Below are 15,523 nucleotides of genomic sequence, written 5' to 3' on the forward strand. Positions count from 1 at the left end.
ACCAACTCTGGGCACATTTCTTCCCACAAGTCACGGACGAGCCACTCTAACGCTCGAGCAGAAGGTAACTCTAAAAGGTCATCAGCAACTTGTGGAAGCGAGAGTTTTGTCTAGAGAAAGTCATTGTATGCCCTGTTTACGCAACACCAGTCTTAGTCTGGATTGTTTCAGGTGCCAGAACAGAGTCACTGGCTTCAGGAAGGGGTTTCTTCTGGCTGCATAGGGAAACAAAGGTGATGGAAATGGAGGTGACAAGCGTTTTGATACTGGCCCTTGGTATCGCCAATACAAAAGAAAAAAAGGACAAAGACACAAGAGAGGCAGAGAAGAACGGAGAAAGACAAAAGCTGAACGGATGTTCAGACGTGGTGGCAACATGAGTTACTCATTGCTACCAGGGGATGGACAGAGAGTGTTTTGCATTAACTTGGCAGCTGCCACCCACGTGGGGTGGCTGGGTTAGGAAATGCTGTGGGCACCGACAGTCTGCTCCACGCTGCCACGGAGAAACACACGCACAGAGGACTCGTGCCAGAAAGGGGCAATTTCAGTAAATAAATAACACGGTGGCAAAATACAATGAAGAATATATATTTTAGGAGGTTCACTCTAAGGCTATTGAAAAGAGAGTTTATTGAGTTAATGACAAGAAAAGTAATGAAGAGTTATGCTGAATGGGCAGGGTCAAAAACCCATTGTTCAATAGATTTAGTTCCTTATAACGGCAATAGTATTTCATCAACACTGGTGGTGTATAAATCTAGACAGCGAACTGGTACTGTGACATCCCTATTATCTCCCTAAATCATTTTGATAAAGGAAAAGGCTTTTCAAAATATCACGTTTTTTCTGCTTCATTCTGTCATTTTATTGCCCAATTCTTTGTTACAATTTTCCAATCACTTTACATAACCAACCATTTTCATCATTGCCACACTATTGTAAACCACATCAGCAAGTTAATACATAAAGCTTTGCATTTCAAAAAACTAGACACTTTAGTAACAATATTACAAAGATTTTAGCTTCAAAAATAACTGAAAATGAAAAAAATAAACTTTTAAAGAATCAGCATCATAAAATTAATTTATTCCAAGTAAAAATACAAAATAATATTAATGACATTGACCAGATATGAAAGTCTCTCCCAGAAACAACTATATTAATGGTTGAGAAAGCACTCCTTAAAGAAAATACGAAATAAAAATGAAAAATATGTAAATATGTTTAATTTTTTTCTTAGCAAAAAATCTTTCTAAAAATAACAATGAAAATTTGTCTCAGTACAAAGGCTACATTACTATTGAAAAAATACCAGCATGAAGAAAAGGTACATATTTGACAGTAGAAAAATGATTTTAGTGAATCACAATGTCTAAAGTCTGCAATGAAAATAAATCTGCAATAAAGATTTATGCCTTTTTTCTTTTCATTTTTCTTTTTTTTTATACAAACAGTACAAACAGTATTGCACATAACAACAAATAGTCGAGGTTAGGTTAGCCTTCAAAAAAATCGACTAGTTCAAGTCTCACATCAGAAAAGGCCACAATAGGACCTGTTGTACCCAGGGGCTTCTTAGTCAAGTTGCAGTTCAGAACTCCATATTTTAAAAAATAACTTTTTTTGAAGGACCCTCTTTTAATATAACATATTAACAACTCAGGGGCACATTCATTTACAAAACAAAAGGGAGCATGTCATAATTTAATAAACTAAAAAAAGTTCTCTTTAAAAAAATACAAACAGAAGAACTCTCACAATTCTGGTCAGTCGTGCATAATCACACTTGATTATAAATATACAAATTAAGGGAAAATATTTTTTCACCTTCTATTCACAACTTTCAGCACCAAATGGAGTTTGTGTTTACACCTGTTCTTTATGATGATTTTGCTTCAGATTTAATCCAACATTATGCTATATTGTACATTTTCCAGCTTCTCTCGCTCTCTTTCTCTCTGGGAGTATTTTTCTACATGAAAGAGGGGTATTTCTTCAAAAAGGTTTACTTCTTTCACATAATTAGGTAGACTTCTGTAGGTTAGCTATGATCTTTAATATTACAGTTATAAAGCTCTAACTTCTTCATTTTCAAAAAAACTCAAATAAGCATGAAAAAAATAAAGTTACCCATCTGTTAAATCATTTTTCTTGCAGAATTAAATTAATATATATTTTTCTGAATAAACTTACTTAGAAAATATCATTTTCTTTCCTATATTTCAAAATTGAGGTATTGCAAAAGATCATGTCAGTCAGAAAGCATGCCTTTTTCTTTAAAAAAAATCATCAGCCAACTGTTGAAAACTGTCTAGATACAAAAAGTAGTGCATAACAAAATGTCTTGTACAGATGAAAAAAAACAGAAAAGACACCTGGGCTGGAAAAGCAATATCACAAAACCGCCCAGAAGTAACTTCAAAAGGGATAATTATAATAAGCATTTTAAACCAGTAAAAAACTATTTTTTCTTTTTTTTTTCTCCAAAAACAGAAAAAATCCTTTCAAAGCCAATACTTGCAACTAAACATCGGGAAAACCAACTTACTAAATTAGACACAAAGAAGGACATCACAACAAACAAACAAAACCCAGAACATTTAAATCTACTATGCGGTGTCATATCCAGTCAGATTGTCCCCAGAACTGCAAAAACAAAGGAGGAAAAAGAAAAAAAAATAGTGTACACATTCTCACAATCATTAGTATACCAAGTGTGTTTATATTTATATGCTATCTGCAGCCCCATAGTTCATGCTAAAAAAATGTCCACTGTGTTAGCAGGTCTTAATTGTATTCAAGCTTCACAGGATACATCCAGGGATTAGAGAGATAACGCCACATCCACAGAGCAGACATCTCATGTTACTTTAATATGCAGACATTTCTTTAGCACCACTTTGTTTCCTAACTTCCTTAAATGTGCCTAGGTTAGTATTTGACAGACTATCTAATCGGTAGTGTATGTACGCCAGCATGAGCTCTTTGGTTTTCTGGACAAGGTCTGCAGCTACGTAAATGATGCAAGCATTAGGAAAGAGATTGTAACTAAGAGCTCATTTCTGTTTATGTACCTGTTATGAACTGTCAAAAATGTGTTAATGTCAGATACAGAGGCTTTAACAGTTAAGTTTGATCACAGTACTAGACATAATCACTTTACTATATAAAATAAATTGCACGATATATAACAGAGCACCGCAAAGTACTTCATCTACCATCCACAAATTTTTTTTAAGAATATCCTACAGCTAGTTTTTATATTTGTTGTAATATAGGTCATTCTGTAATGGGCTGATCCTAATTTCAGAAGCATTACATTTACTGAGGCATGCCTTCCTCCAGTCAGTAATCAATTTTTTTTTGTTACTGAGCATTTTGTAGCCTACGTAGATTCATAATTTGTGCATTGTGGGCAGGTTTTATATTAGACATATATAAAATTTATTGCATGCAGCAACCTGATTAAGTAAACATGCAGTCAAAAAATATTGACCTTCCTTGGAAGCTTTTCTGTATGCTATACTGATCTCCTTTCAGCAGCCATCACTATTTTAATCACATATTCATTTTTAATTGATACCCTAGCCTGAATAGAGTATTATGGTATTAGTAATACCATTTTAATAGCAGCAAAAGCTATTGCAGCATACATTTACATAACACTAAAAGACCTAACAGAACAAAACAAAAAACCCAACAAAACAGAACAAACAAAAAAAAACCCCTCAGCAAAATAAAAGAAAAAAGTCTGATCCAGCTTATGAGGTATCATCCTTACAAGTCAAAATCGAGAGCAACTAAAGGCTTATTTTCTTTAAGGGTTATTACTATTCTAAATGACCCAAACTAATGATTGCTGAATATCTGTTTAAGTTTTTGCTACATCTGCCACCTACTCGTGAATATTACCTTTGGTAAGTCATCTGCTAGGGGCAAGTCTAAATTTCTGAAAATAAGTGCATGCTCCAGTTTAAAAATAAAAATAATTATAATTACAATAAAAAAATCTTCATCACATACGCATCAGCCCATGAAGACTGATGAGAATGGCAGTCTACATAATGTCACTAGTGACAAGTCTTGTGTAGGAAATTAAGGTACCAAGCAGATGTTTGTGTGAATCAAAGTGCAAAATCAGTACAGTTACACTCTGCCGGTTTGTATTATACTGGACACTGAGTTCAGTAATGTGACTGTAAATAATAATAATAGTAATAAAAGACCCATATCTTCATTAAAGTCGAGGACGAATGCACAGATTTCCAGAACACTAAGCCCTGAGGCAGCGCTCTCTTTTCACTCAATTTTATTTACTCCAGTACTTCTTGCTGGCTGCGGCCGGGGTTCAGCTCCAGCGGAACGGGACGTGGCGGGGCCGGTCGCCTCCCTCCTTTACCAGTGGTTTGTGGAACTCCCGCCCAGCACGAGAGTGTATGCTGGCCCAGCAGTATTCACAGTAATACTGCAAGCAGGTAACGTTGGCACAAAAGAATGGAGCAAATTTCCCACCACAGCGAGTGCCCTGGCATTCGTCACACATCTGATCATCCAGCACATATGGCTTCACTTCCACCTGCACCAGGGACAAGAAAACAACTGTAAGAATGTTTCATGGTTCTGCTAAGCAACAACACAAACCTCAGTATTTTAATTCTTTCTGGCTCTACTGAAGGGTTTCAGCTGATGCAGGATTAATCCAAGAGCTGGTAGTTAGATTTTCATCCCATGCACTTTACCTGTCAGAAAATCTCAAGGAAGAAGGGTGTGCTTTTGTAACTATTCAACATTCCTTGGAAAAGTTGGGTCTGGGAAAGTACTAAGATGGAAGTACAGTAAAAATCTCCGAGGATTTTCCACTAAGAAAGCTCCAGGAATCGGAATAGAGTAACAAGAAGGGCAGGCCATGAGAGGAGCATTGAGCATTATAACAAACAAAAGTATATTTCTAAACTTCAGTGGTCTAGTGAGTTTCAGAGGCTTTTTTCCCTCAGAATATTTTTTTGGTCTCTCTATTTTTTCATGATTTGCAAAATGCAGGACCAGACTAATAAGAGATTCAAATTAAACAAAATTAAATACACTTGTATGAAATACTCTCAACTTTGTGGGCAAAATCACTATCTAAAGATTGTTTGCTCTTGAGGTGCAATAAAATTTCATTGTAGTTCCAACTAGGGTCTTGCCATCAATTACAAACAGTCTAGAGAGCTGCTGACTTTAGTCCTACACTCATTTGTAAAAAACTTAGGGCTGGAATGCCTTTTGTTCTTAAAGTATTTGTGCCAAACACAGCAGGACTGATGCATGATTAGGCACTTGCAATAATGCTATTACAGACCTTGAATATGTTCCTATGAATTGTGCCTACACATTTAAATTGAGTGTTCATTCATTACAGGGAAATCATGAGTTCATGCATGTCTAATTCTTATGGCTCTCTAATGCTATTTATAAAGTGGTTTAAGTACAGTCAACTGCACTAGAAAAGATAGAAAAAAATCGAAGTATACATTTATTATAAATAATTTTGCTGTAATGTGCAACTGCTAGTTCAGCACAATTTGTATATTGTGAGGAAAACCTGAGTCTAGTAACAATATTTAAATACACAGAGATTTAAAGAAACACAGAATGAGATGTTAAGCTGAAAGACAAGAAACATTTTCAAAAAAGCTTTATGCTGAATTTACTTCAGCTTATCCTGATCACACTTCAATAAATGTTACTCCTTTGAAGTAAAGCTTCTGTAGTGAGTTGCATTTCTTGCCTAACAAACAGCTTGGGCTGCCAATCTATTTTTTTTAATTACACCCTGCTACTAGTATTGCATGGAACAAGTCTGAGTAACTGCCATTTTGCATATCAAATGCCATATCACTAAAATTAGAAGCATCATGTAAAATAAAACAGCGCTTTCTCAAATGAAATTGGAAGAAAGCAGGTCCAATGTCCAGCACAGCTCTAGATCCCCACCTACTCAAATTTCCCAAGCATGAATTGTGAAGGTCTCAAAGAGAGTCTCTTTCTGTCTCCCTCTCTCATCTTTTCTTGCATTGGTTACTAGTGAAATAATTTTATAAAGTTGGCTGTGTAGTTCAGAGATTTGAATCTATTAGATTAAAATATAAGGACTCATTAAGAGACTTCATACTTCTTCAAACTCATGCATAAATCTATTTTTAAAATAGAAAAAAGATAACTAAATAAACTTATCAGTCCACCAAATGAAAAAAAGAATAGACTGATTAAAAAAATTACTAGCAAGTGACCTTTTGTGGCTTTAGCCTAAAGCTTAGAAAGTACCCTCTAGTAAGCATGGCTAATATATAAATCTCAAAGGGTTCAATGTGTGATTAAGACTCCAAAAGTAATCTTCTCAATCTCTCCGTAAGATTTTTCAGAATCTAACAGACAAGAAATGTTTAGGAATAGCCTTGTCTGAATTAATGTAATATGGTGTAAAGCACCATACACAAATTGCTTGAGGACTTATAACGCCATGACCTCCTTGAAACTGACAAAAAGTACAATTCAGGCTTGTAAAGACAAAGTCAAAATAGTTTGAACTTTGCAGCTGTGCAGATTTATAAGCATACTGCACATAACAGACACACCTAGTACCTGTTAAACTGACTTCTGAAGAAACCATTTACACTGGATTAAGGAAAAAAACAAGCCATCCCTATCAGAAAAATACATAGCAGCAGTCCATGTCATGTGTCCTTTTGAATAATCCTAAATGCAGAGCCCTCAAAACATGGGTGCTGTTTGTATGTGTAATCAAGAGGTGAAGACAGAAGGTCTAAAGGAAAAAAAATTTTTGGAAACTAAGTAATGCTTTCTTTTAATGTGTTCAAGACAAATTTCAGTGAATACTGTAACTTCACTCCATATTTGAAAAGCCCTTTAGGGATTTCATATGGACTGAAAAAAAGAATCTCATTTCTCACCCTTCTGCCTATCAAGCATCTCTTGGCATTTGGTTTTATTTAAATAATTCTGAAGACTTTTGAGGTCAGCATTACCTATTTTAATAACAATAAACCTGTGCTTTAAGGACCTCAACTCTGACAGAAAATGGCCTAATAATAGCAAAGTGTTAGAAGCTACACAAATAGTCACTAAACGAAAAGTCACTGATGCACAATGAGCAAACATCTAAAGGAGGAGGCAGAAGTTGGGAAATGCTATGGAATTTGACTTATGGAATTCAAAAGAGAACAAGAACAAATAAGCTTACACTCAACTATTTTCTGAGTTTACCACTAAACAGCTATTTAAGATGTTTAAAGTATTTTTTCAGATGCTTGAATAAGCTTTTAAAAAATTGACAGATGTCATTTAAAGAACAGAACTTAATGTTCTTCAACAAAATTCTAATAAGGATTTTTAAAATACCTGTGCAGTCTGGTAACCACCATTGTGCTCCATGCAGTTTTACTTACCCGTTTATCAATGTCATTGTGTTGGAGCTGGACAAAGCGAGCACTGATAGCAGCAATGTAGCTCTGCTGATTGGAGAAAGCCACTCTGCCAGCACCTTTGGGGTACTTCAGCTCTGGGTCTGTATCAATGCCAGCATAGCAGACACCTCCATATAAACGGTCCATAATCATTGCCAATTCAACTGCAAGAAGTCAATTGTTAAATATCATAGATTTAACATAAATCATGGTGTTGCATTTGGATTGTTGCATTTTAAAAAGCACCATTTGCCTCATCAGATGTGTCTTCCAAAGTCTAAAATTCCAGAGTGAAACAGAGATTCAATCAACTTTACATGAATTATAGTAAAATATAAAGGCAAAAACCAGAATCTCTAAAAAGTTGATGTGGCTGAAGTGTGAAAAAAACGCAGAGTTATGCTGTTAAAATAGGTATCAGATGAACAAGAATTTACAATATTGCATAGTAAAGCTCTAGTCTTGGTAGGCTTTTTAATGCTAGTTTACATGTAAAATCACTTAGGGATAGTCCTCTTTTTAGAATCTGATATTTTGCCCTAAGTACTAAGGTTCAAAAGATATCAAAGATGTGTTTCACATTTGAAACAAAAATCTGTGAAACCCACGAAGTTCCTCCAGCTAAAGCAAGCCTACATTATAGATGCAATTTAAAATAGTATTTTGGTAGAACATTATCTTGGTTGTGGATCTTTTGAAATGGTTTGTTGCTTTTATGATATTAACAATAACTAAAGAAGTTATAAGTATCATTCATAAAATCAGACAGGTTGAATGCATGGCTGGGACACATTACAGAAGGAAAGTTAAGGGAAAGAACTGAATGAAGTAGTAAAGAGGCTGAAGAAAGCAGGGAAGAGCCATGTAAATTGTGCAAGGTTGTATGGCCACTGAGCCAAACTCTCTGTAAAACCTCCCAGGCCAACAAATTTGTCAGGTGGCCAATGCAAGAACTCAGACCTGTACAGGCCCTGCCAAGTCAGCCATTTTCTAGTGCTAATGTGTGAAATCACTTTCTGTAGCAAGTTGCCATTTAACTACCCAAAATAAAATTTAAACTCACAAATACTAAACATTTAAATTCCAATCATTCTCCCAAAATTCTCATTAGCAAATTGACTGATGTGTATGTGTTTGTATAAATCTGTGTGCAGGGAAGATTGTATGCTAACTTGTCCATTTGCAACAAGCAAACCAATGTCTGACTCATTCTACTCAACCAGGTAATACTTCTGCTCCAAGGGGTAAGGAAAAACTACCAGCATAATGTAGTGATTAATAGATTGTTCTGCTTTCTAGTGATTTGGAATCATCCCTTGGGTAGTGATCTCCAAGTGACAGTACAGAATAAACATCTTGAGCAGAATTACAATAGTAGCTCCATTAAGTTACTCTTGCCAATAGAGAAAGAATATATAGGATTCCAGGGTAAAGAAAGCAGACAGTGTTCAAATATCTTAGGGAAAACTTCTGTATCTGACCTTTAAAGCTGCAAACAAGAAGAAATGGAAACTGTTTATCTGCTTTGGAGAAGTTACCTATTTAAAGGCATCAGTTTTCAAATGTAATGCATTTCAAATGGATCTGTGACAGGCCAAATGGCATACAGTTTTATAAAGGCACTCATTAGGAATGAGCTAAGGTTTAATTGTTACTATTTACATAATTACCACCTTACAGTTGGGCCTTTTTTTAAGATGGTGAAGAAAGTGAAAGCTGCCAAGAAATATGGAATGAGAGAAATCTTACTGTCAGCAACGTCTGGGGGATGCTGGTACAGCTTCCCAAAAGATTTAGGATTAGGCAAAATATAACGTGAGGAGCTGAAGTTCCAGTGGGTTGGAAAGTGGCTGCTGGAGGAAACTGAGGGCTACGAGGAAAGTCTTTCTTCCAGACAGTGACTGAGAGGCCTTGTCTGTTACAGTTTCCCAGGATTAGGATTAGGGTTGAGAGGATGAGAAAGATAAACCATGCAGCTGCCTTGGAGTGAGGCTGGAAAGGGAGTACAAACAGAAGTGAGGGCTGCCAAAAGATCTGGCTAGGAGAAATGTTTTAAATTGCTTCATGGCTTTGTCGTTGGCTCACCAAAAATGTCAGAATTTAGAAGAAAGAAATTAGGGTTGAGCTACAATTAGGAGCAGTGCTCAAATGGGGCCTTCATAACAAAATGAGGACTGCCAGGAATCCTGGGCTGGGATAAATCTTTCCTCTGGCCAAAAGCTAAGGAGTCTTGTTTATGGCTCTGCAAATAAAAGTGAAGAAAAAGAGCTAAGGGCGAAGGAAAAACAATTGAGTGAGGAAAGTTACATTAGGAGTAAGTCTGGAAAATGCTCTTCCATGTGAGGCCACCAAGAGACCTGGGCTGGGAGAAATTTTTTTGGGGACAATAGCTGAGAGGTCATGTCCATGGAAAAATTAAGGTAAGGGTCGAATAAAAGGTAAACAGAAATCATAGGGCTGAGGTTGGAATTGGTTTTGAAAGGGTCTGGGAGAAGGGTCTGGTCTTTGTCTTCTAGTCAAAGGAAAAGGAAACCTGTCTGCACCTTAGCAAACAAATCAGAGTTCAGATTAACACAGTCTACATTACAAAAAAATCAGCCAACTTCCAGGATATTATGCCAAGCTGGGGAAAGCTCTTTCTACTGGCAATCCTAATTAGTAACCTATTTAAAAGATAAAGAAGTTCACTGTTTGTATTTTGTAAACACGAAGATACTCCTTGTCTTAGAAAGCAAGTTGTGATCTTTGGAAAACAGAATCCATTTTCTGATCTTTTACAGATGCTATTTATCTTTCCTCATCTTTTCTACTTAATCTGCTTCATGTCCTACATTTTCCTTCTACTCACCAGCTCGGAGAGGCCGTGGAACTCCTCCAACAAAGATTGTTTTTCTTGGATCCAAAGGCTGAGACCCATCCATCACAAAGTCACTGTCACTTAGGTTCCAAGGTCGAATTTGCACCTGTATTAAGGATCATTTTTAGCAGAGGAACTTGGCCACTTAATTAAAATTAAGAAAAGCATACCAAATATTCCTATAATTAAAAACAAAATTTGAACTTTTCAAAAGCAGTAAGTTGGTTTTATAAGAACCAAGACAATTAGAGAACATACATTATCTAAGTATCTGAAAGAAGGGGGACAACTCACTTATGACCTCTAGAGGCCAGGCTTGAGTTAAAGGTCCTCATGACAAACTCCTACACTCATTAATTCCCTGCCCCTAATCGCCATCATAGGAAGAAACCTGTGAAAGGGCTTTCAGAACATTTTACCATGTATGTGCAATTACAGTTGCAGGTTGGGCTTCTGGCTTTCCTGAAATCACATACAGTGATCCACAAATTTAAAAGCATTGATAGGAGCTGATAAAATTAATTTCTGTGCTTAGATACAAAAGGAATTTGTATAATATGTGAATTCCTGTTTCTACTGAGCAGCAAGCAATACAGCTGATAAGAAATCTTTAGATTAAACAGAAAAAACTTCTCAGAAGTTATTTAGATAAAGCTGTTCATCAATCCATTTTTTTGATCCTTGGAATCACACAAGACTGCTCACTGTGCTGCAACCCTGGGTTGTTCATTCATCTCTGCAAGAGTTTTAATAGTACTTTTAAAAGGTAGCACATTTTTTATCTTATCTTACTTGCCTGCAGTTTTCACCTCATTTCTATATCTCCATGGGCACAAAAAAAGACCAGCAATAAGGAATGTTAGAGATGTGAATAATAAAAACAGGCTGCTGTATGTCTTCTATTCTGCTATAGCTGTCTGCAGTAGTTGAAATTACCCCATAGTTTCTATAAGGTAAGTGAGGCCTAAATTATAAATTGATTAGCTATTGAATGCATAAAAAATAATAATAAAAAAACTAACAAAATTCAGGGGATATTTGGTGCTATCTGGATCATAATTTGGCAAGGTTAAGTTTCTTCATTTCATCACATAAGGCTTTCTTTTCCCTTAAATCAAATAGATGAAACATTACCATTCCATTGTTTTACAGCTGTAAAAGGAAGCACACTCCTGAAGCATACCAGGAGTACCAAATATAAAAGTTAATTGAACATGGCATTTATCAGAAAAAAGCAAATGTTAAAGCCATGTTATGCTGATACAGGAAGTCAATTCAATGCAACAGCAAGGTCAGAAACAGGAAATGACAAATAATTAACTTATTAACTGAGAAGAGTAACAGCAAATGGGCTAGCAATCAGCAGAAGTGTCATGGCATAAGCTACTTACTGGTTTATCCTTGATTGTGGGACTTGACACACATAGGTAAAGTTTTCCATCTTCTTCCAGACAGGCATCTATCAGAGCTTGTACAGAGCTTTCTTCCTGGAACAGCAGAAAGGCGTAACCTTGAAAAAGATAAGGGCACAAGAAAGAAAAGTAACAGATTAATTTATAGAACATTTTTAAACAAACAAGCCAGAGAAGTGGGTAAAATATACGAATTACAAATACTGTTGAGGTTATCCACAGATATTTGGATTCTTGGCAGAGGAGAAGCAATCCAGCTCGTCCTCTGCTGTTGGTGCAACACATCACCGCAATGCTGCCAATAAATATTGGAATTCTCTGGGAAAAAGGCAACAATGTATTTTGGTGTAAGAAAAGTCACTACAACTTTCCAAAGGGTACAGCAGGGGAAGGATAAGGAGAAAATTAATTTCCCTAATTTAAGAAACCAACCTAGGAGATCCTTGACCCTGAGCTCCAAGATTCATTACTTTATGGAAAACAGTGTGAGAACTAAGCTCCTTTGTACATGTCCTATTCTGACATCTAAACAGTGACACAATTTCCATATGAAAGGGTAATTTAGTCCAGTTGGTCTAATTTCAGTTAACCTTGCTGAGAATAAACTGAAAAATTTGGCATGTACACTGTGCCCCACAAACTTGAAACAAGGTTGCCACTTGAAATGCAAGATACACTTGGAACTAAATGAAGTTGTTACAGTCTGGCAAAAACATTTTTGCCAGCCAGTCAGGAAAAAAAAAATCTCTATTTCAATTAATACCAACATTGGCATATCTTCTCCAATGATGGGAACCTTTCTCTATTACTGAAAGCAGTTTGTAATAAGGCTTCAGTGACCTCTTTCTTCAAAACAATGTGCTAGATGGAAAGTGTATTAAGGTGCCTGTTCTGCCTTTCTAATAAAAGATGATCTTAATATTCATACTTGATGTTAAAAACTGGCATTTTGGTACAAATTACAGGCAGTCACACTGCAGTTTTAGCTAATAGTGCATTATGTTGTATTCTGCTCATCTTTCCTCATGTTATTAACTGAAAATAAGGACTCATTCACCATTATTATAGCAGAACATGCATTGTATGTATTAGGCATGTGAAAGAACATAAACTTACTGGCCCTGTGGACACCATTCAACTTAGCAAGCCACAGCTGGTAGAGTTTGTGAGAAAAGACCTAAAGCAAAAATTTCTCAAGAGTTAAAGATTATCCAGATTCATGCCTGCCATGGCTTACCAGAAAAAGCCTGACTGCATTTCGCAGCATTCATGAGAGGAGCACGTTTACAAAAAGAAAAGGTTTTCTTTTAGTCTTCTAAATCTAGTAACACCTTCCTTTTACAGCTCCATGGTTGGGCACAGTTTGGTGGAGTAAAAGGAAATCACTGACTGTTTTATAACCCATGGGAGAAGGTAGGAAGAAAGTTTGTTATATTAGAATTTTTATACTCTGTTCCGTTCAAGTGATTCATTACAAACACTGTGAGAGTAAAGGTTATCTGGACAGTCTCTAGTTACTCAGGTACAGGAATATTTCAGAAAGGTACTAATGGAGTAAAAGTACAGGTCTCTTACTTAATGAAGTCCAGAGCAGACTGAGTTTAATCAAGAGTTTTTCTTCAGAATTTCAATTAATTATGAATTAGTTCAATTTTATGATAATACCTGAAGGGTACCATTTTATGCTCAACTTGTGAATACTCAATGTAATTAATAATTTAAGTTCTTACATTTGAGAGCAACAGTAGATAAACTGTTGTTCAAATGCATCAACCATGAGCTGAATCTGCTGGTACAAAGTCAGCATTTGGCATGCAAATGTTATATAGCCAACAGGGAAGGATTAACCTATTTCTGGTTCTCAGAGTCTGGGCTCTTTTCAAACAAAGTGAAATACTGTAATGAAGAGTTATATATAAGGTCAAAGAGTATTTGAATCTCCTTGTCACATGTCTGCATATCATCTACTGTTTTCATATGTAATTGATCTGAAATCCATACTTCCCAAAATTCAGCCCACATGCAAAATCAGATACAGGAATCGTAATCTAAGGGTGACAGGTTTCCAGCTTTGTAACACTGAGGCTGGGTGGCAGAATTAGGAGAATGAAGAGAAGAACTTCCTCTTTACAGTGTGCATAGCAAGTCAGAAACATCTTTGGGCAGTCACATGCACTGATTTCATCTCCAAAGGGAAGGACCATTTATGCTTGAAACAAGCTGAACTACCTTTGAAGCACAACTTTCTGCCATTTAGACAGTTTTTATAAGCTTCAAGATTACAATAAAATCTAGCATCGACCTCAGATTTCTTATAGAAGTATTTCAATATGTAAATCTACCTCATATTATATAAAAAAAAGGATGGCAAAGAAAATTAATGTTCTAGTCTCATTTCTTTAGGGTTATTTTTAGATGGTTGAGATGGCTGCCTCAAAGAAGTAAATTTAAATAGGCTTAACATTTTCATGAAATATATATTTCACTTTCTTTTTTTCTTTTTTTTGTTTTTTTTTACTAGATTTTAAAAAATAGTTTTGAACTGAATTATGGTGGTATTTACTAGAACTTTTAGAATAAAGTTGTTTTAAAATCTCACAGGAAAGGAACATTTAGAAACAGTGTGAACCAAATTTCTAAATCAGTTAATGTGATGACAAGGGTCATTGCTCAAAGTCACCTTAGTAATCTTATTAGAAGATGCTTTGAACATGAATAAAACACATTTGAAAATCCAAAGACTAAACTACTATTAAAAATTAAACTCATTTTTGAAAAATAAAAATCCAAGGTGTTAAAAAAACTGCAGACTTTCCTTTAAACATTGCAGTGACATGACTGCATTTTCAAAAAAACTTCAAAGGCTTTAAATACTTAAGAAATCTCAAAATAGCAAAGGCTGTAATCTCACTTAGCTCCTGCAGAAGAGTGAAATTATGTATTAGTCAGGGCTGCAAAGATTAATTTCTTTTAGTCAGTCTAATTTTATATGGCAGTGTTTGACCCTGTCAGCTGATTCTTTTCTCTAAAAAACAAAGGTGTATAAGAAATAGGAACAGTCTAGAATCTTACAGAGACTCTTCTATTTCTGCACATTTACATTTTTACATGTTTTTCATGAATACCAGACAAAGCCTGGCTGGTGTGATATGTAAGAAATTCCTCCTATGCCACATTACAGACAGGTACTGGGGAGGGGTTTGTTTGATTTTAATTAAAGGATTGTACTCCATATCCTCAGTTACACTGGAAAATAATTGGAGCCTGAATCTTAATAGCAATAAAATGAAGTGTACATATCAAATGGAAGCCAGGAGACATAACAAGAGAAGTCAGCAATGGAGTGGGTCATAGAGAAGAGCCGAATGAAAACTGAGGTTCTGTGTCAGTAGTTTCTGTAAAATGAATTGCCTGTCTTCATAACTCCAGTCTTAGCACTAAATAGTCCACATCACAAGATCACCAAAGAGTTGAAACTAACACTTAACCCTTACTAATAATGATCTTACCATATCACAAACATTTATTTCTATTTTGTCATAAATATTACAGTGTTTTTCTCCAATTTAAGTGGAAGGAGAAACCCAATCCCCACAGAACCTCTGCTTTCTGGACATGCATTATTTGTGGGACATGGGAGAGGTGCCCCAGTGTTTCCTCAGAAGAAAGGACAGCATTTCTATGGTGGTGTAGTAAATACCTACAGCTAAAGATTTAAAAGTCTCTTCCAAAAAAGCAGAAAGATTTTCTAGGCATCATTACATTACTTTCACCATTTATGGATA

At 35.8% G+C, this 15,523-nt stretch overlaps 1 protein-coding gene across 8 annotated transcripts in view; it reads right to left on the minus strand.

Moving 5' to 3' along the window:
* Positions 1-843: 843 nt before the first annotated feature.
* The window catches only part of CPEB3 (cytoplasmic polyadenylation element binding protein 3), a 77,154-nt gene continuing 62,474 nt past the window's right edge, over positions 844-15,523 (minus strand). For all 8 annotated transcript variants that reach the window (XM_063163472.1, XM_063163476.1, XM_063163477.1 and 5 more), the window contains 4 exons: positions 11,718-11,836; positions 10,318-10,432; positions 7,452-7,633; positions 844-4,579 (listed from right to left, as the gene is read on the minus strand). In XM_063163472.1, coding sequence (XP_063019542.1) covers positions 4,352-4,579; positions 7,452-7,633; positions 10,318-10,432; positions 11,718-11,836 — 644 coding nt within the window. In that variant the 3' untranslated portion in view covers positions 844-4,351. The remainder of the gene's footprint in view (positions 4,580-7,451; positions 7,634-10,317; positions 10,433-11,717; positions 11,837-15,523) is intronic.

Source organism: Melospiza melodia, chromosome 9, assembly GCF_035770615.1.
Source record: "Melospiza melodia melodia isolate bMelMel2 chromosome 9, bMelMel2.pri, whole genome shotgun sequence".
NCBI classification, from domain to species: domain Eukaryota; kingdom Metazoa; phylum Chordata; class Aves; order Passeriformes; family Passerellidae; genus Melospiza; species Melospiza melodia.